This window comes from Zerene cesonia, chromosome 1 (assembly GCF_012273895.1).
Source record: "Zerene cesonia ecotype Mississippi chromosome 1, Zerene_cesonia_1.1, whole genome shotgun sequence".
Classification (NCBI taxonomy): domain Eukaryota; kingdom Metazoa; phylum Arthropoda; class Insecta; order Lepidoptera; family Pieridae; genus Zerene; species Zerene cesonia.
Window position 1 is genome coordinate 9,859,768 of NC_052102.1, and position 20,696 is coordinate 9,880,463.

The 20,696-nt window shown below is 34.8% G+C and overlaps 2 protein-coding genes across 8 annotated transcripts in view; one reads left to right on the forward strand and one right to left on the reverse strand.

Moving 5' to 3' along the window:
- Positions 1-10,237, reverse strand: part of LOC119828778 (GTPase-activating protein skywalker) — a 75,437-nt gene extending 65,200 nt beyond the window's left edge. For 3 of the 7 annotated variants that reach the window (XM_038351033.1, XM_038351057.1, XM_038351085.1), the window contains exons 1-2: positions 9,734-10,235; positions 9,101-9,388 (exon numbers count right to left, since the gene is read on the reverse strand). In XM_038351033.1, the coding sequence (XP_038206961.1) occupies positions 9,101-9,212 (112 nt within the window). In that variant the 5' untranslated portion in view covers positions 9,213-9,388; positions 9,734-10,235. Of the gene's footprint in view, positions 1-9,100; positions 9,389-9,733 lie in introns of all 7 variants that reach the window. The other 4 variants (XM_038351075.1, XM_038351067.1, XM_038351049.1 and 1 more) reach the window with 3 other exon arrangements.
- Positions 10,238-11,266: 1,029 nt separating this feature from the next.
- LOC119840619 (maestro heat-like repeat-containing protein family member 1) overlaps positions 11,267-20,696 on the forward strand; it is a 17,330-nt gene continuing 7,900 nt past the window's right edge. The window contains exons 1-6 of the mRNA XM_038367310.1: positions 11,267-11,426; positions 11,507-11,684; positions 12,082-12,253; positions 15,721-15,910; positions 16,930-19,765; positions 20,215-20,368. Of these exons, the coding sequence (XP_038223238.1) occupies positions 11,396-11,426; positions 11,507-11,684; positions 12,082-12,253; positions 15,721-15,910; positions 16,930-19,765; positions 20,215-20,368 (3,561 nt within the window). The 5' untranslated portion in view covers positions 11,267-11,395. The remainder of the gene's footprint in view (positions 11,427-11,506; positions 11,685-12,081; positions 12,254-15,720; positions 15,911-16,929; positions 19,766-20,214; positions 20,369-20,696) is intronic.

Consider the following 20,696-nt stretch of genomic DNA (forward strand, 5'->3'; position numbering starts at 1 on the left):
TCCTCTTCAATCACTCTATCTATAAAAAACCCCATCAAAATCGATTGCGTACTTTTAAAGATCTAAGCATACAGGCACACAGACGGCGATTAAGCGTTTTACACAACCTACGTAGTGATATGATGAGGCCCAGGCCCAATGTTTACAGCAGGTAGGTACACGCCACACCCTCGAGCATAAAACCGCTTACGTATGCGTTTAGTAATATGCAATGCTAATAGGTAACCATGTCGACTTGAGCTAAGTGCAGGTATATAATCGAATGCGAAAAAGTTGCGAAACTCAACGCATTAAATACGTAAGTTAACATTTAGGGTTTTCGCCGATTTAATATAATTTCTCAGGTCTGTGAAGTGTGAACTCCTTAACGTTATATATAAGATACTAGCTGCGCCCCGCGGTTTCGCCGGAATTTGTTTGTTTTGACTTTCAAAATTATATATGTTATCTGCATAATCCTTCCTACTATATCCCACTAATATTATAAATGCGAAAGTTTGTAAGGATATATGTGTTTGTTACTCTTTCGCGCAAAAACTACTCAACCGATTGCAATGAAATTTGGTACGTAGACAGCTGGATAACTGGAATAACATATAGACAACTTTTTATCCCGATATTCCAAAGGGATTCGGGCTTACGCGGCTGAAACCGCGGGGCGCAGCTAGTTTAATATAATTGTGGAGTAAAAGTATCCATATATTGCCCCGAGGAGCTGCGTGAGTCATTTTCAGTTTGGAAAAAATACAAAAAAATATAAACAATGCTTGCACTACTAACTATGCATAATTTTTCATAATATACGATCATATTAATGGAAAAATTCTAATGGAATATTCGATGAAAAATAGTGTTACATACAAGTAATTCCAAAAAAAGATAAATTTCATCTGAAATATCTGATCATCGAGCGAAAATCTCAAAACAACGGTTGGATGTTTTCATTGAATCGTTTGTTTTCGACGAAAATGTGCAATCAGCGGGGATGAATGAGGAAAATTCCACGTGACAATGCATCGTTTTGGGTTTAACCGTTTTGTATTATGTTTATTATTATCAGATGAACAGTTTTGCCAGGATCCAAGTGTGATTTCAATACTTTTAATAGCAAAATCTAAAAATTTACCCCTTTACGTCTAACTTAAGTTCATAGTTACTTCCTAATAATATTAAAATGGATGTATGGTTGTTTGTTACTCATTCACGCGAAAACAGCTCATCGTGTCTTCTGGATTAGCACAAAGGCTACATTTTACCCGGGTACCAAGCGAGTGACGCCGCCGGTCACAGCTAGTTCATAATAAATTGTTTATAACATAACTACAATTAAATTAGAAACACCATATTCTTAAAGAGATCTTCTATTATTTTAATAGCTAATAAATATATCTTAAACACAAGTTATATTATGTTAACGACTCTTTGTTCGATATTAACTCATATTTATGGGCGTACAACAGGTCGTAAATAATCTGCTATGTATTGCTTTATACATAATTATTATATAGTACATATAAGTCGAATACTATCATAATGCAACTCATTAGTAATAACTTTAAGATAATGATATGTATGATGTATGATATGATAATGTTTTGTATAGTGTCATATGATATTAAATATGGAATCGGAAACGTAATGATTCGTATTAAATATTTCGTACTGTTGAAACAGGTACAAGCATTTACAAATACAAAGACGCTAGCGAACCTAGTAATCTCGACCGTCTCCTTGGTACAGTGCTTAACGCATGAACGTAGAAACGAGGGGTGCTAGGTTCGATTCTCAGCGGGGAGTCATAGAAAACAAATGTCTCGGTATTGCAAGACACAGAAGGGTTATCACCTACTTGTCCATCTAGAAAATCGATCAGTGATGTTACATATCGTCTGCCCCATAACCCCACTAGGAAACACGGGACTTCAATTTTAACTTAGAAAACGTTGCTTTAATTGTAAAACTTGAAAGTATATAAAAAAAATATCTACTATCTACTTATCGAATTGCAAAATTTTCTATTTAATTTCCTGTAAGTTTCTGTTCAAGTTTTCTTTGTATTGCATATTTTTTTGTATTAAGGCAACGGAGTAGACGCGTCACCTGATGGTAAGTGATCAGCGTGTTTCCTGTCTTTTAAATGGGACTAAGCTCTGTTCTTGAAAGTCCCTAAGTCGTACCCGGTTAGAAACACCGCATGAGTAAGTAATCGATATTGAAGATTAAAATAGAAGTTATTTTATTATACCTACAATTTGTATATATAAAAAACTAGCTGCGCCCCGTGGTTTCACCCGCGTAAGTCCATATCCCGTAGGAATGTCGGGATTAAAGTTGCCTATGTGTTATTCTAGTTGTCCAGCTGTCTACGTACCGAATTTCATTGCAATCGGTTCAGTAGTGTTTGCGTGAAAGAGTAACAAACACACACACATCCTTACAAACTTTCGCATTTATAATACTAGTCGGATAATTAAAGTATGATATAGAAAATTTCATAAGGAAATAATTGTTTGCTGCCACAAATCCTTTTTCTAATAATTCTCACGGCGAAATACGTGAAGGTAACAAAAAGAAAAAGGACTTGGCTCATACATATATTATCATAATCAACTGCATAAAGCCAAGTCGGTTACAAAAAGTTTATTAATTATCATGTAACAAAGTTGCTCATAGATTAACAGTGTATCCTGTATTACCCCAGTACAGGAACTATATAAAAAACCACACAAGTTTTTTTTCCTACTTTATAACAATCATGTTATTTCAATTGTGAAAGTTAATCACATATAATTACGTTACTTTCCAATTACTTCGAATATATTATTTGGTAACACCTCAGCGCTATTCTCGAGCAAGTGTATTATTAATTTCGCAGTAATCAAATTTGTACAACTTTCTAGAATTATAATATATACTTATATAAATACTTTTGCGAATTTCAAATAGGATTAATGATAAATCGCATATCACTCGTGTAAAGTGTAGCTTTCTGGGTAGTTGCCTTGACGTCCTAAAGCAACGTGTTTATCTGTGTGCGTGTTTGTTTTTGGCTTCGTGGCATCAAATAGTAATTCATTTTGTTAATGTTTTTATGTCTAGGATATAATATAAATAACAATTTAACGTACGATTATTATCAAACCTACTCACTACTACACTAGCGAGACTAATATATATCCAACTTATTTACTTATTTCATTAACTGACAAAAAACCATAACAATAATCCTTCACGAAAAGGCATTCTCAATGACAAGTGTCGATTTAACAAGACGCTGATAATACCTGGGTACTTCAGCGTGGCAAGTACACAGATATACTATCGGTACAAGTGTATTCTTACACACTATATGAAAACGGAAGCCGGAAGATGGTCTCAATGTTGCGAACCTTAGTCATTCACAAGGTAAACAAAACGGAATGCGATATTCATTGCGTATGCTGTTTTTTATCATTCGTATTAAATGCGTCACGGTGCACGTCCGTTTTTATATAAATCAATATGAGTGCGATACTTCTGCTCATACGCTGTAGAATTAAAATGATCAGATTTGTCGAATTTATGTTTCTATTATTACGCGTGGCAAACACGAGAGTGTTAATTAGTATTAAATAAGTGTCCCTTCGCGTTTCGCGATTATACCTACATTGTTTAGTATTATAATACCTATAGATTTTTAGACGTTTGTCTTTAAACGTACGTGCATTGTGACACGTTTGAAAATCGTTGGAATAAGACGAACGAAATCAATCAGGATCGTCTTAGTGAACATTGACCCTTGCAGTTAAAAAACCGTTACAATCAACAGCAATGAATTTCTGATAATATTGCGATTCAAAGACACCTTTATTATGTGTAGTTATTAGAATAACAGCAAGATCTGATATCTTGCTATACAAACTTCTAGTATCATCTCCAGTCATTACACAACCAAGATGGCCGATAAGAGTTAATCAAACGACCTTATTGTTAAACTATAACACGACACTGATGAAAAGACAAACGATAAGCTTATCCGAAATCTTTTAATGATAAAATTCTCGAGTAGTTAAAATCAGGGTTATGTAGTGAAAATTTTTGATTAACCACTTGTTTTATTTAGGTGTGATTATATCAACGGAACAGTACGATTTTTAAGACGATTTTTGCTCAGCGGCTGAATAAATTTCGACTACCCGCTCCTACACAAAACGTTGAAAAATTAATCGATGGACGATGCTCTCATCCGAATCCAATAAGAAATACTTAACCTTTAGATGACCTCTGTTCGATCCTGATAATACTTTAAACGGTTCGTTTTCCTTACAAAGGAGTCGATTTTATCTCATTAAATTCCAGATAATTCCATCGCAATCGAATCGTATTCTGATTAAGGAGATTTTAAACTTCGTTAACATCGCATTAACTGACGAAAATTTATGATTTTATAGAGATGGAGTTCTAAAAAAAGAAAATATTTGAATATGATGATTCGGTAATATAAACTTTTGTATTTGCTCTTTTTACGTGCGATAATACGATTTATAAAAACTTTTTATGTTATTTACTACTTTGATAATAGTCTGATCTTCATTGAGTTAAAGTTATTACCCGATATTATTTGATTTATTCGAAGAAATGGCTGCTAACAATTGGATTGAACGAATTTAAAATACGACCACTAAAATGAGATTACAGCGTGATAAATCTAATTTGCGATAAAAAACTGCTTTTACCGACATTATTTCCTCAAACACTATCTAATCACAGAGTGAGTACAATACGGTGGACGTATCTTGGCGGGTCTGAAGTTCTCTCTAAACTCTTTTTGGGAGCCAAATGGTGGCATCAGGCGACAATTACAGGAGCGTACATGCGCCAAATTTTCCAGAGCCTGTATTCGGACTCGCCAAGGTACGTCGACCGTACTGTACACATTTCGCTGTACAATGAATGGTGGATCGTGCAATCTTGGATAGGTTATGGTATTGTGCGAAGTTCATACAATTGAACGCGAATTACGTATCTTAGTTTCACAACAATACCTCATTGACACGCGTTTCGTGGAAATGTTGTCTATGGCTTTAGTTTAAACGACTACAAACACGTACGATGAACGCGTAATGATGCGGCTTTTGGTAAACATTTTGTGGTGGATTATAACGATATCTATTCGAATTGTTCCCATGTTGGCATCATCATCATCGTAATCTATTATAAAGCTGAAGAGTTTGTGTTTGTTGTTTGTTTGAACGCAATAATCTCAGGAACTTCTGGTCCTATTTGAAAAATTCTTTCAGTGTTAGATAGCCCATTTATTGAGGAAGGCTATATATAAGCTATGTATGTACCACGGGGGAAGCCGGAGCGGACCGCTTGTATATTATATTCCCACTGTAGAGACACACGCATCCTATGAGTGTTCTGGCCATAAGCCACCACGCCGGCCAAGTGCGGGATGGTAGATGTCACATGTTGACGAACTTTTGGTTCTCCAACATGCCGCTTTCCTCACCATGTTTTCCTTCAACGTTTCGAGCAGCGAATCGTGAATAATATGGAGAAAGCTGTCTAATAAGGATCTTTTATATCTCTGACGTGAAATGCGACTCAATCACAAAAAAGTCAGGTGCCCATGCATGTTCGCGTTACAAAACTCTTATTAAAACCCGTACTCTAAAGTACAATTTTCGGCTGAACAGAGGCGGGATCAGAATAAACCAAACGAGATTTTCTGATAAATATTGTAGCGTGTGGGGTGAATTCCATCCCACGAGAACCTGCCTTCCACTTATAATTTTCATCAACGCAATAATTGCACTGTTGTATTTGATAAGAGCTTAATTAGGTTCATTACATTTCTGTAGTGAATTTTCAAAATGGCTTACGTAGTTTCGGAGCTTGCTACGAATAAATAAAAATCCCTTATTCGTCATAATATACGTGTAAATAACTATTTATTACCCATTAAATTATTGCAATTTAAGATAATTCTTATATAATATCTTTTATTCCAGACAAATCCGCTACAACACAGAAGATTTCGTCAAGAGTTTACGGCATTACTTAAAGTTATAAATAAAGTAAGTAATTTGCGAAGGAAGAAGGTGTCACGGCTATCTTGCTGACCTACATTTGAAAACGCAATTTAACTAAATTAATTCCACCAGATAAGCAAAATACCTTTACTGAAGATATAAGGCTCTAGAACTTCAATAACTTGTAAAAGTCTATCAGAAACTTGCTTGGAATATCACGCCATAGTTTAAGATTGGAAAGTAGATAGAAGATAGGCATTATAGGTATTCATAATAGGCATTATAGGTAAAGGGTATAGGGAGAGCATTTACGGTATATTTGTCTTTTAGACCTTTTTTTTTAATGTATCATGTAATTGGCTACAGAGACCGGCTCCTGATATTTTATCACAATTGAAATTTTAATAACTGATCTCCATTATAAAAGTCTACTAAACGGACACAAGCGGACTACCTGAAACGGTACGAGACACTGGACAGTTGATAGAGACAAACAACGTTCCTAATAAATGTAGTAAAACCTGTAGTTATTATCATGCAATGTAAAATTCACGATACGAAATCAGCACTTGTTTATTTCACGAAATATTTCTTAATGAAATTCAAATGGACCTGACCTCCGGGTCAATATCTATTAAATATTAACGGCTTGGTAGTGATACTGCATGACACCCGATCTCCTTAAATAACTACGATGGCATGAAAAGAAAAGATATTTCAAAATAAACAGTCACAACCAGAAAAGAGGAGACACTGAAATCTAGTTTTACAGATAATTAATAAAACGATTAGTTTTTCCAGACAGACTTATTTATATTCATTCCTCCGAGAGTTAATTATTCCTCCAGTTTTAAACGCAATTATCTTGAAATATTCCACAAAGACTATCCCATTTAGCCTAAATCAAGGCAAACAAAATGTTAAATTAAATCAGTTTGCGCTGAAAACAGAAATAACTCACCTAACCCTATGATATCAACGTTAATTGCCACGATCGAAAATTGAATACAATACAAGAGGTGATATTAAACCTATCTTTGTTTCATTCACAAATGCCTTACTTCCGCGAAGCATCCGCATAGAATCAATCTTATATACCATCTAGTCCGTACTTAGGCCGTATTATATTCATGTGTGCGTAACAATCAGATTTAGATACGCGGAGACAATTTAGGCAATTGCCAACAGACCTATCGTAGTATAGAGGCCACGTAGCAGCAGGAAGGAATATTGTAGATCTTATAAACTCAGTAAATTTGATCACAAAGAGAATAATAGTATTCTATACACCACCTATAATCGTGACGGTTGTGGATGAATATGTTTGTAACTGTTTCACACAAAAATAGCTGGTCGGATCTGTATGAAAAATGGTAGAGGGATTGATTATGGTTTAGATGAGCACATGGTCTATTTTCAACCACGGTACTACGCAATGAAGCAACGGGCTCCAGCCTCCAGTTAGTTTTTGCATCTGACAGCCTAAATCGTTTTATAGCGAAAACAAAAAATCTGTCAAAATAAATCTAATTCTCCGCAAGTCTTACGATTACCTACGATTTATGATACTGTTTCTCAATCTTTTGGTTTAATAGTATGTATACTATATATAAGATTTTTTAAAGATAATCAAATAAAGCCACACTTTTGTTAAACCGATTATTATGATTTTTTTATTGAAAACAGGTGCTCCTTTTTAGTCCCATTAAATTTTCTCTAGTTCTGTCATTATGAGGGCAGTTTTGCTTTTTGTCAAATAAGATTATAAGAGAAACTGGTGGTCCGCCCCGGCTTCACTCAGGATAAATATACCACTATTTATCTTGGGTCTTAACAAAAATATTAGAATTTTGCCGAATTTGTCGAAGTGTTCTCGAGTTTTACGCATATCAAAACATTCGATTCATTTTTTACATATAGATGTCATAATATTCTACAATGTATGGCACATTTGATGTACCCATATTAGTGAATATTAATTATTACTAAATGCAAGAAATAATTGATAATGCCAATTCTTTAAACAATTATGCAAAAGACATACTTGCTACACAAATACCAATTGCTGCTTCTACAATGAATTGGATGCAATAATTTCATCCAAATTCATAAGAAAATAAATATTAAGTAATCAGAATTAATACAAATTTTGTGATCTATTAAATGAATTAAATTCCATCCACATATTTATATTTGTATTTATCATATTTATTCAAACAATAAATTATTGTACAACCCAAAGTAAGAAAAATGGCTGTAGTTGTACCTGTAACTTTACCCATATTACCAAAAGTATCAAATTATATTGCAATGTTGACAAAAAATTAAGTTTATCAGTGGATAACAAAATATGTTTGTATGTTCTCAAATATCATCACATGCAATGGGATCAATAACAATGAATATCACAACCATGTCATTGATTCAAGATATCCAGAACCTAATAGAATCTAAATTATGGACAACTGGAATTACATATAAGGAAATTTTTATCCCGATATTTCTACGGGATACGGACTTATTTAAGCCATATTTAAGCTACATAATATTCTTTGTCAAAAATACTTCTCAAGTATCATTGATTTCTTAACTAAGACAAAAGTGCACTGTAAAGTATATTTGTCATTAAATTTATAAACAAAAACGCTATTTAAGTATGCGTGACAATACAATTTACATATCTATGTAAGACAAGCATGCATTGCAACACAGCACACTTTGGTTTTCTTCAAACAATGGTATCCTACACTGTTTCTGCCTTATACAAATCAGCATAAACTTTATAGACACAACTTTACATTGTAAACAGGAGAGAATCCACAACTCTCGGTAAATATTTACACAGAGATAATTAATATTATAGTGTGTCTTAAAATAATAAATATTTGTTGAGTTAATAATTCAAACATGATAATTCTTTAAGAATGTAATCTTCAAGATTTCCTTAGAATAGAGAGAATCATTAATTTATATTATAGATTATGAATATGATAAATTATGCTATCTGATTTTTACTATTGCCTGCCATAACTGGCTTTGAAAAAATCTAGTTATTACTAATAATGTTAAAATACAATACATACCTGGTGGGCTATCAGTTAAAATAGTGATTCCGGAGGGATCAACGTGAGGAGGGAACGCTTCATACAAGTCAGCCTCCTCTTCAAGCACTGCGGACAACATAACGGAGGGCATCCCGGCTCTAAGCCTCACTCACTAATGACTAGACACTTCACAACACTACACTCACATCCAGTTACCCTATCTCACTAGGAACTCACACAGATGAGCTCCCGAGAGCCATTCCCTACCATAACCATGTGTACCCTTCCCAATCACCTAAGTTAAATCTTGCTGCACCATCTTCAAATCTGAAACCAATTAACCAGTTGTTATCACTGAAAACTATGTCAGGACTGCAAATTGTTTTATAAATGACACTATCACGCCGATAACTTATCAGCGCGCACAATGAATGATTTAAATCGCGTTTGATCAACCACGCTTTTGAATTAATAATCCAATTGGATATAATTAAAGCATTGTACGGATCAGCTGATTAAGTCCGCTGCCAGGAGGGGCTCAGTGTTCTACGTCTATTTTAAGATCAAACGGCAGCTGATCTTGCTCTGTTCAATGTCAGAGCGCAAGTAACGCCCGTCTCCTGTCAGAGAGGGAACTGAGAGTCCCGACTAGCTAGCGCTGTAGGTACTCACCGAGATCCTGACGATAAATGATTCGGAGCAGGATTTGCGACTCCGTATTTACCGCTTTGGAGTCCCCGCGGCGACTAAGCCGAGTGCCCAGTTCCCGGCGCGACGTAATCACGGATGGGATAATAGTGTCGAGTGGCCTGTGGGAGCCGACGCGTTTGCTTTGTCACTTAAACGAACCACACAGTTCATCACACAGTTATATCGATAACTGACCATACGCACGGATACATCGTAAGATTGTTTCACTGCCCGCTAAATAAGTAATTTGCAACCTATGTTTCGTATAATCAAATTATCGATGTATCCGGTGAAAGTCGTATTCTATGATTTTTACTATGATTCGAATTCGGAATTTACTTAAAATTAATTAAAAGATATATCGTTTCTTATATTATTTTGTTGAAATTATGTATTTCGCGCATCTAATCTATAAATGACCTATATTAGCGAAATAATTTAACGAAAGTTACGTTGAACACAGCCGACTAGCCGTCGCCCAACTTTTGCTAATCAAAAGCATAGACTAAATTAAATTTACCATAGTAAAGCTGCAGCATATTATTCTGTGACTACAATGTTAACATAAAAACAACCCTAAAATTAATTTAGTTACCTAGTTGGTATTTATCTATAGGTAGGTGTGTACATTATTTTATTATTATAAATAATAAAACGTTATTTTACCAGCAAAAAAATTAGTATTTATTCAAATAATATATAAATGAAACTGAGCCAACATGAAAATCAAATTAAATTCGGCAAAATAGGTGTAACTTAGGTAGTTATTTAAATACAGATATCTATAATTTTATCGATTACGTCCTTAAAATTTTCAATACAAATCGCTTCGTGTATTACCAAATAAGAAAGGTACCATTTAAAATTATAAGGTGATAAAAAAGATACTTTATCTTAATAAATCTATACCGATATTTTAAAGATGAAGAGTTTTTTGTTTACTTGTTTGAAAGCACTTATTTCAGGAACTATTGGTTCGCCCCATCTTTGCCCGCTAGTATCTCAATAAATGGGCTATCTAACTCTAAAAGAATTTTTCAAATCAGACCAGTAGTTCCTGAGATTAGTGCGTTCAAACAAACAAACAAGCAAACTCTTTAGCTTTTTTAATATCAGCATAGATTTATTTATATAAACTTTCGCGCGTACTCGCGTAAGTCCGTATCCTGTAGCAATATCGGGATGAAAAATTGCCTATATGCTATCCACTTGTCTAGCTGTCTACGTACCAAATTTCATTGCAGTGCAGTAGTTTTTGAGTGAAAGAGTAACAAACACACATACATCCTTACAAACTTTTGCATTTATAATATTAGTAGGATAGGATAAGTAGGAAGTAGGGTAGATAGTCTTCACCCAATAGAGGAAAAAAAAGGAATGAATTTGTCGATGATGCCAATTTTTTGAAATTGCTACATTTTCTTTAATTGACACATCCTGTGTCAATGTCATTTGACAGATGCTTATTGACACTTGACAGTGTAGTATCACTTTGTACTTGACAGTTGACACTTATACAACTTGTACTCATTGAATGACGATAAAGTTGTGACTTGTGCATTATAATTTTTCTTTCTGCTGCGTTTAAAATTAATTTAATTTCTATTTTTCATAGTTAATTTTTATCCCCATGGTTAAGGCAAAATGTCGTTATCGGATGCAGAATGTCTGAAAGGTACATGCATAATGTATTTCGTATTATCTTCTTGTGTATTGTTGGAAAAGTAATAAACTAATGAATTTATTTTTCTACAGATACGGTGAATGTATTAATAAATGCACTCTGTGACAGCGATAACTCGGTAAACAACAACATAATAAAATCTCTTACGAAAATAGCCAATCGGTATCCAAATGAAGTAATAGAAATAATATGTGAATTTTACAAAAACACTGTTCGAATTAACGTTATCCAAACTGGAAATATTGTACAGTAAGTCTATGTTTAAATACTCTTTAATATGGAATAATTGTGACTAATGTGACACACATTAAATTTTAAAATATGAATACACTATATAGGTACAAAACATGTCTACAATACCGCCAGCTTTTGTTCACGTCCAATATTAATAAAAAAATATGTATATATTTTCACAGCATCACTTTAGGTTACTATTTCAGCTTTTAATGATTCTTATACAAGTAATGTATTTATAATATGAACATAAAACAAGAGACATATAGAGAACAAAGAAAGTAGATACTTTTAAAGTATGCTTTCTAGTTTTATATCAATACTTTATACTCTAATGATATTGTCATTAATTAAAGCAAAACCCTAAAACCTTTAAGTAACTTTGCCTGATCAAGAATAACATATTTAACAGGGTGTTAGAACGAACATGTGTGGGCCAGGTGAAGAAATTAAATCCGACAACAGCAGCCGAGCTAGTCAATGCTATGCTCAGGGCAATGACGGAGAACCCATCCTACGAACCCTCAGTACAGATGGGAGCATCTTCAGTTCTTGTTGCTGTGGGCCATGAGTTTTTGGATCTGGTAAGTTAGTTAAGCCTTGTTTGTGTTTGCATAGTTACATTTTTCTTTGTAAAGATGATACATCAAATTAATTTTAATTGCTTCAGCTATGCATGTAGTACTAGTAGCCTACCTTATGGACTATGTTTTTCATATTCATTTCACTAGCTGCCCCCCCGTGGTTTAACCCGCGTAAGTCTGTATCCCATAGGAATATTGGGATAAAAAGTTTGTAGTTATGTATGTGTTATTCCAGTTGTCCAGCTATCAGTACCAATTTTATTTGCCAGCTATATAGTACCAATTTTATTTGCATTGGGTTCAGTAGTTTTTGCTTGAAAGAGTAACAAACATACACATACACATGCACACAAACTTTCACATTTAAAATATGAGAAGAATTTTGTAATGTTAAAAACGGTAGTTAAGGACTGATTTTTGGGTAGCAACGATGATTATTACACAATGATATAAATATGTCACCTGTAAAATGTCAAAAGTTAGGCACAAGATATATTTTTGAAGTGGTTGTTTATAACAATATTCAATGAATGAGTTTATAGATAACCCTTCTCAATTGCTATTAAAAACATTTGTATGTAATCAATAATTTTTTATGACTGCCAATTTATATTCTATAGTAGGTTTTGCATAAATGACTCATAAAAAAACACTTGTAAATTAAATATGTTGAAATCATTTTCTAGAATTCAATTAAGTTCATTGATATTAAAGAAATCAGAACTTCTTTAAAATATAATTGAAAATGTAATCACTGATCATAGTCCTTCTGGAATGTTGCTTTTATACAAAAATATTTTCATTATCATAGCCCTTTGTTGTTACCCAAAATAGAATCAAAGGCAAAGATTGTGGGCCATTATTCGCTTTTGGCTAACTGTGGGTTGTCGTCTCACTCGTTATCAGACATTCTATTCTAGAATACAATATTATCCTATTGCAATTATAAAGTGATGCAAATATAAAGTAAAAATTTGCAGGCTTCTACAATCTCGATTTTAATTCATGACCAATTCTTAATCCTTGTGACCTTTTAAAGATACCAATCTTGATACCTTTATAATATTATGTTTATGTACAAAATCTTGTTATACATTATTAACATAATCACTTTTAAACTTTGTACAAACCGGTTCTCTCAAATATGTGATTTGATAATCAATATCTGCTTTCAATGTAGTCTGCTATTTATGAGGAGTGTTATTGTTTTTACACAGGCTATCAAATACATGCACATATGCTTCCAATTTATAATTGATTAAATAAAACAAGATGTGTTGTTAATGTAAACACATATATATTTTTTCTTTATGTAAAAGTGCTACGAATAATATTTCATCTATTTAGCTTAAAAATCACCCCCTATCATAATATACACTGTCTAACAAAAGTATCTAAGATACTATCATACTAGAAGTAGAACTATATTCATAACTAGCAGTCATAGCCTATAGCCTTCCTCAATAAATGGGCTATCTAACATGAAAAGAATTTTTCAAGTCAGATCAGTAGTTCCTGAGATTAGTGTGTTCAAACCAACAAACAAACAGACTTGTCAGCTTTATAATATTAGTATAGATTTATATAAATATTGAGAACTCAGTTCTAGCTTTTGAATGTTCTAATGTTTTAATTTAATTGCCTAGCATGAACAGAAACTGATTTTCTTCCAAAAATAAATTCGAGCTCCTTCAAAAAGCTTGAATAACAACGGTTTTAGGGGCTTCTATAAGCTGACCCGATTATAAGGATTTTACGTTTAAAATAATCGTTAAAAGAAGCATGCTCCACTAACAACCTCTACTGTATGGGGTTTATTTAATATTTAGTTCATTCAAAGAAGCCCAATGCATAATCCTTACAAGTGATTGATTTGCTGTATTGAGGTTATAAATAAAATACTTTGTTGGACTTTTATTGAGAGTTTATGTTTTTTTTATATCATGTAAGATGTGTTGGAAATTAAATTAAGGCAATTAATGTAGAAATCGAGTATTGAAATTTGATTGAATTGAAACGAATTGGGGCAACTCGCACTGGGGAAGTACCACAGCTCCACAGAAAACCGGCGTGAAATAATAGTGAATAATTAATTATTATTCATATACACTATTGTGTTTCGTACGGTGAGTGAGGGAGCCGGAGGCCCATTTCCTCTTCCCTATCCTTTCCAGTCTATTCCTTCTTTTCAGTTGTCAATCCTTTCCTCATTCCTTATTTCTTAAAAGCGGGCTGCGCATTCGTAGAGGCACTACCTCTGCGAATCTTCATGGACGGTGATGATCGCTTACCATCATGGAAACCACCAGCAAGCACAGTTGCCCATTATGACATAAAAAAAAATATTTATTTGCGATGTTTCTATAATAAGTCACTTGTTATATTATATATTATTGTTATATTAAGCAAATGTATTTAAAAAATACTCGTTTTTTCTCATGCTAAGCATTCTCCTTTAAGTTTGAATAATAATGAAAAAGCACGTTGTAATGATAGAATCTAACTAAATTGTCTCACTTGCTTTTATACAGAGTATATGTGAGGAAATTAATTTATTCTGGCAATCCTAATCAGTGATGAGATCTTCATGAGAAGATACACTCGTAAAATTATTGTATTACAACCGAAACCGAGTTTGAATTAAATCTGTCCGTTTAAAGTGGGTTAAAATCCAGTATGAAATAAATTGTAAATATTACTTTTTAAAGACTTGTACACTTATTGAGGCATAAATCTTACCTTTGACATTCATGCCGCTTGTTATATATTAAATTATGTATATGATGCATATTTATGAATGAAAACTCTGGTAATTATCTTGTTGTCTTTTTTTAGACCTTTTTATAATATGTAAATTTAACTATAAAAAACTAGTCAATGGTAGAATAAATGAAATAATATACTCTCCGTCTCGTATATACTGGCTGATAGTTCTTGAATATCGTTTATCCGTACATTTATTATTTTATTCAACAAACATATTTAGTTTTTTTCGTAATTGACAAACATAGGTACATTCCCATTTTTTTAATAGTAGTTGTGCCCAATGGTTTCACCCACGTTAGGTAGCCTTCTTCAATCAATGGAATATTGACCGCAAAAATAATTTTTCAGTTCCAATCAGTAGGCTCGTTTCCTTTTCCTCACCCGTCCTAGTCCATTCCTTCTTTCCAGTCGTTAATCCTTTCCTTTTCCCTTACCCCATAAAAGCGGGCAGCGCATTCACAGAGGTACTACCTTTGCGAATGTTTATGGGCGGTTGTGATCGCTTACCATCAGGCGAACCACCAGCTCAGCTGCCCGCTATTACATAAAAAAAAAAGTTCATGAGATAAGCATGTTTAAACAAACACACGAATAAATGTTTCTTTCTTTCTCTCAAACAGGTTATATTTGTATATAGTATAGAAGTAATATAACCAAAAAGTAAATCTTTGTCTATGTCTAAGACCAATCCAATCGTTCAGGTACTCAGAAATCTCATAAACCAACTCTCCCCGGCGTCAGTGCCGCACTACACGATCGCGCACACCCTGGGCACGCTTGCTGTCCTCAACACCAGGGACATGGTGCCGCATATCAAGGAGATCCTGGGCAAAATGCTGCCACTGTTGCCGCTCGTGAGGCAAGATGGGCTCAGACAGGCCTTCGCGTATGGTGAGACTTATGTGGTTATTTATAAGTACTCTATTAAAACTCAATATGTGTGGCTTCATTACTTGACAATTAATTAAATTTTATGAGATATAATGGCAGTCTATTTGTGGAAGAATGTTTAAGTCTTAAAACGTCCGGAAGATTATTAAACAACTAGGTGCGCCCCGCGGATTCACCCGCGTAAGTCCGTATCCCGTAGGGATTTCGGGATAAAAAGTTGCCTATATGTCATTCCAGTTGTCCAGCTGTCTACGTACCACATTTCATTGCAATCGGTTCACTAGTTTTTGCGTGAAAGAGCAACAAAGGCACACACATCCTTACAAACTTTCGCATTTATAATATCAGTAGGATTACAGTCATAATAAAGATCGAATTGTTAAAGGGTTCTAAACATATTTCTTACTACTTTTCTTCTATCATAAGAAGTTTAGATCGAAACTTGGTTGTGTGTTTATTTATGCATCATGGACACTGTTCAACAAGGTTTCTTAGACTTCAGCGAGAAGTCTATATATATAAAAGAAAGTGGTGTTTGTTACACTATTTATAAATCAAGAACGGATTAACCGATTTGGCTGGAAATTTATGCAGTGGTAGCTTAGAACCAGGAGACGGACATGGAAAAGTTTTTACTCCGGAAATCCCACGGGAACGGGAACACTCGACGGCAACGGGTCTATCTTTACTGCGACTTCGCGGGCAAAGCCGCGGGCGGAAAGCTAGTTTTATATATGTTCGTGATCGCGATCGTTTATTGTAATCAATCAATCATGTGTGTAATAATATGAAGATCCATTGCATTTTCATTTTAGCTTTCATTTCATGATATACACATATGTACATGCATTATTCAATAGTATTAATGCGAACTTGTATACGGCGACTGTTTTCTTCTTAGTCATCCTTTCAAAGAGTTAACAAACGTAAATAACTCACTCTTACTATAGAAAAAGTAGATTTCACTGAGGCGTGCCTTATAATTGACCATGTTAATGTAAAATTACTTTTACTTACAGCGTTCGGACATTTCGCTGTTGCGGTGGCTGAGCAAATAGGTGACAACGTTGAGACCGACAACATAACATCGATAAAGGATAATTTTGTCACGGAATTCTCGATTGTATTCGACGTCCTATACAACCAGTGGTTGCCGTCATATGAGCCGAAAGTATCAGAATCAGTCCTCGAGGCGTTGGGCCCCATCACCAGACTCATCTCAGAGAGACAGTTCAACGAGACCGTCAATAAATTTGTACTTTCATTGCTCTCACTGTACCGAAAACCAACTATTAACTTCTTCAGCATCAGCCAATGTATTTCGTATTTGCTAGCTCCATCTCCACTGAATCCTAAACTGTCGCTAAATGACAACGTAATCAATTCGATAAACCACGTTTTATGCAACTTGGTTCTGCTAGAACCAGATTATGATCAACCGCATACAGTAAAGAATCATTTTGAAGTACTCCGTTGTTTTGATCACATGGCAACACAGTATCCAGACCAGACTATTGAAATGCTTTTGCACATGTGTAAAAATAATCAAGAAAGAGAAAGAATGAGGGCGGTTATAATCCTGACACATTTGACCACGTCGTCACAAGTGTTTATTGAAAATTTCGCATCTAAATTCATAACCATTTTAAAAGTAATGATCGTCATGGAACAGGGTGTTAAAATGAAGAAGATTCTCGTCAAAGCAATAGTTGCTTTAGTGTATAGAAATTGTATAATGGCCACAGAGGATTTTGCTATGGTGGAGTTTATAGTAAAACACTGTGGTTATGAAGGCCCCGCTACAGTATCCAAAACTGAGGTGCAAGACTTACGTGACACTTGTAGAAATTCATTGATTCTTATGTGCAATACTGTCACAAGTGTCCGGACACAATTATTACATTTACTCCTAACTGCTCTCACTGTTGAAGATTTTACACCCTCCATGTCTACAGTGAGTCACTGTCTCACTTCATTACTGCAGAATAATTCGGAAGTAACTACAGACGATCCTCCAGACACTGTAGAATCGAAATGTTCCCCTGACCTTGTATTCGTTCGGTGTCTGATGCACGTAGTTGATCCAAATGAAAAGGATAGAAATAAGAACCTGTTGATGTTCCTTGAAGAATTTTCTGGTGATGTTCATAAGAATTTGAAGAATTCGTGGACCATTGAATTAGATAGATTACTCAAGTATGTTGAGAAAAATGAATCTAAAGAGCAATGGCATGATATGCTATTGGACTTACTGGTCTCTGCTGTAGAACAAGTTAATAGCAACAAATGGGTAGAGAAAATATCTTCGTTGTTTTCCCAACAGATTCTCTCCAAGAAACAATCGCCTATGATCAAAGGCGTGGCTTTACAGTACTTAGCTGTTTTATCCTGCCATATGTCAAACGCTGCTGCAGTCGAAACTGTATTAAAAATAATTCTTCTGGCACTCAAAGCTATACCGATTGAAAGTGTCGATTACGTGAGCAAAGCAATAGGCATTGCATCAAGACAACATGGAGAGTCCGTACTCAATGAATTGGATGCACTATACAAAGACAATGAAGCTAAACGAAGCAATAAATTGTTGAATTTCCTCTCATCCAGAGCATCCCAAAATTACGCCGAACTTGCCATAGTCAAGTATGCTCTTATAACGTGCTACGGAAAAGTTGCACGGGAATGTCTTGACGTTCACGTCCTAGCCAGATTAGGAGAGAATGTCACATCGATTCTTTTAGAAATTCTTAAATCGGGTCCCGCTTTCGATCTGTGTAACGCAAGTGTTACAGCACTTTACGAGATTAGCAAAGCACTCCACCCAGCGTCCCACCATAATGTTACATTGAGAAACCGCTGGCAATTATTAAACGCTGTACTGGAACAAATTTATAACTCCAATCTGGAAAAACGGAACGTAGAACTATATCCCATAATAGTGAAAGCATCAAAAGCGCTAACGAAGTTGCAAAAAGGCATTTTACCGGAAGAACGTAATACCATACTTCGCGTACTCTTTAACAGTATATTTGGGGAACTGTCTTCGTTCAAACGGAAGTATGAAATTGAAGGCAACGGTGATAAAAACGATTTATTGGCTAAAACATTGAACGATTCTTTAACTTTATTACATGAATTGATAAAAGAACTGATTATTCAGTCAACGTGTTTGAGTACAATAGATGATATAATTGGTTTACTTATGGAATGGATTCGTCATGAAAACGACGAAATAAGAACGGCTGCTGTACTCGTTCTTCAAGTCGTTTTTGACGCTTATATAAAAAATGTTAAACTGAACTACGAAACTCCCAGTAAATTCGGTCAAATGGGATATTTATTAGGCCTCATTGTGCCCGGCGTAGCTGATACTAATTTCCCAGTAAGATTAACTACAGTGGACTGTGTCAAACTTATAATTCAGATACAAGATTTATACGAAGGCCATACCATTGAGCCGGATGACGAATGCATGACTAACCTAACCCAGTTACAGAACAATATCCTAACAAACGATCTGTGTATGATTAGTGATTATTGTATGAAACTGTGTGACACAATTTCTCCCAAGATACCCCATTTGCATACGATGCAATTCATAGAGAGCTTGCTTGAAAGCTATGATGGACAGGAGTTACGAAGTGTGGGCATAAGTTCTATATTAGATGCGTTTTACGTCAAGAAAGGGCAGGATTTGTATCAAAGTATCGAGAGGATAGTGGAAGTTATGTTGGTGACAATGGAGCTAGTTAACGATGAGGCCAGAGCGAGGCTTATGAGGCCGCTGGTATCGCTGACGAGGCACCATTCCAATGCCGTGACGGCTGTGCTTTTGGGCCAACGGATTCCGTTAAGACCGTGAGTATTCCACTGTGTTCTGTATATACTTAATCTATACAGATAAATAAAATTGGAGTGTCTGTTTTTAATATTTCAATAACTGATTCTTACTAAATAAATATGGATGTATATACGGTATATGTACCAAAAAAACAAAGGCTTTGGAACTGCTGGACCGATTTTGTCGGGACTTTCATCGGGAGATAACTGGTGAAATGAGGAATAAATTAGGATACTCTATAGTCTAATTTTCCCATTAAAACTTAATGAAAGTCGCGTTGAAATCGCGTATTGTAAACCTGTCCCATTTGTTCAGTTTGAGGAAATCGAAAAAGCGAGCAGATAATTTAATTCTAACCCTTGAAATATTTCAAGGAACAAAATTGTTGAAAACGGACAAAGACAAATTCATACACACATTATAATACTTCACTGAAGGGAAAATAGCAAACTCTTACAATTTACAGGTGCGTAGTCAGCTGCTGGCGGCATCTGGCGCGAGACGAGGGACTCTCCGCAGCCATTGTGGATAACTTTCTGCGACTCATGACATCTATAGAGTTGTATGAGGACCCCTACCACATCACTGAACATCACGTAGCGGCGTTACAACCCATGACTGTGAGTTTTCTGAACGCCCCGTCCAAACTATTATGCTGCCAGAATATCTAAGTATTTTTATATTATCCGATTGAATAAATGGCACTGCCTTCCGCCTCCTTCGCCGAGGCTCCTGCCCTTCACCACAATACGCCACATCTTAAAATCTAAGAAATGTCATTATAAAATAAGTACTTAAATAATTATTTTATTATAACATATTTTATCTCTAAGGCAAAGAATCACAAAAAAGCTAACTACTCCGGATTTAAAACGCGATTTATTCATTATATTATTAACCCGACATTTCGAACACTTTACAGCGAGCGTGGTCACGGGGAGACTGAGA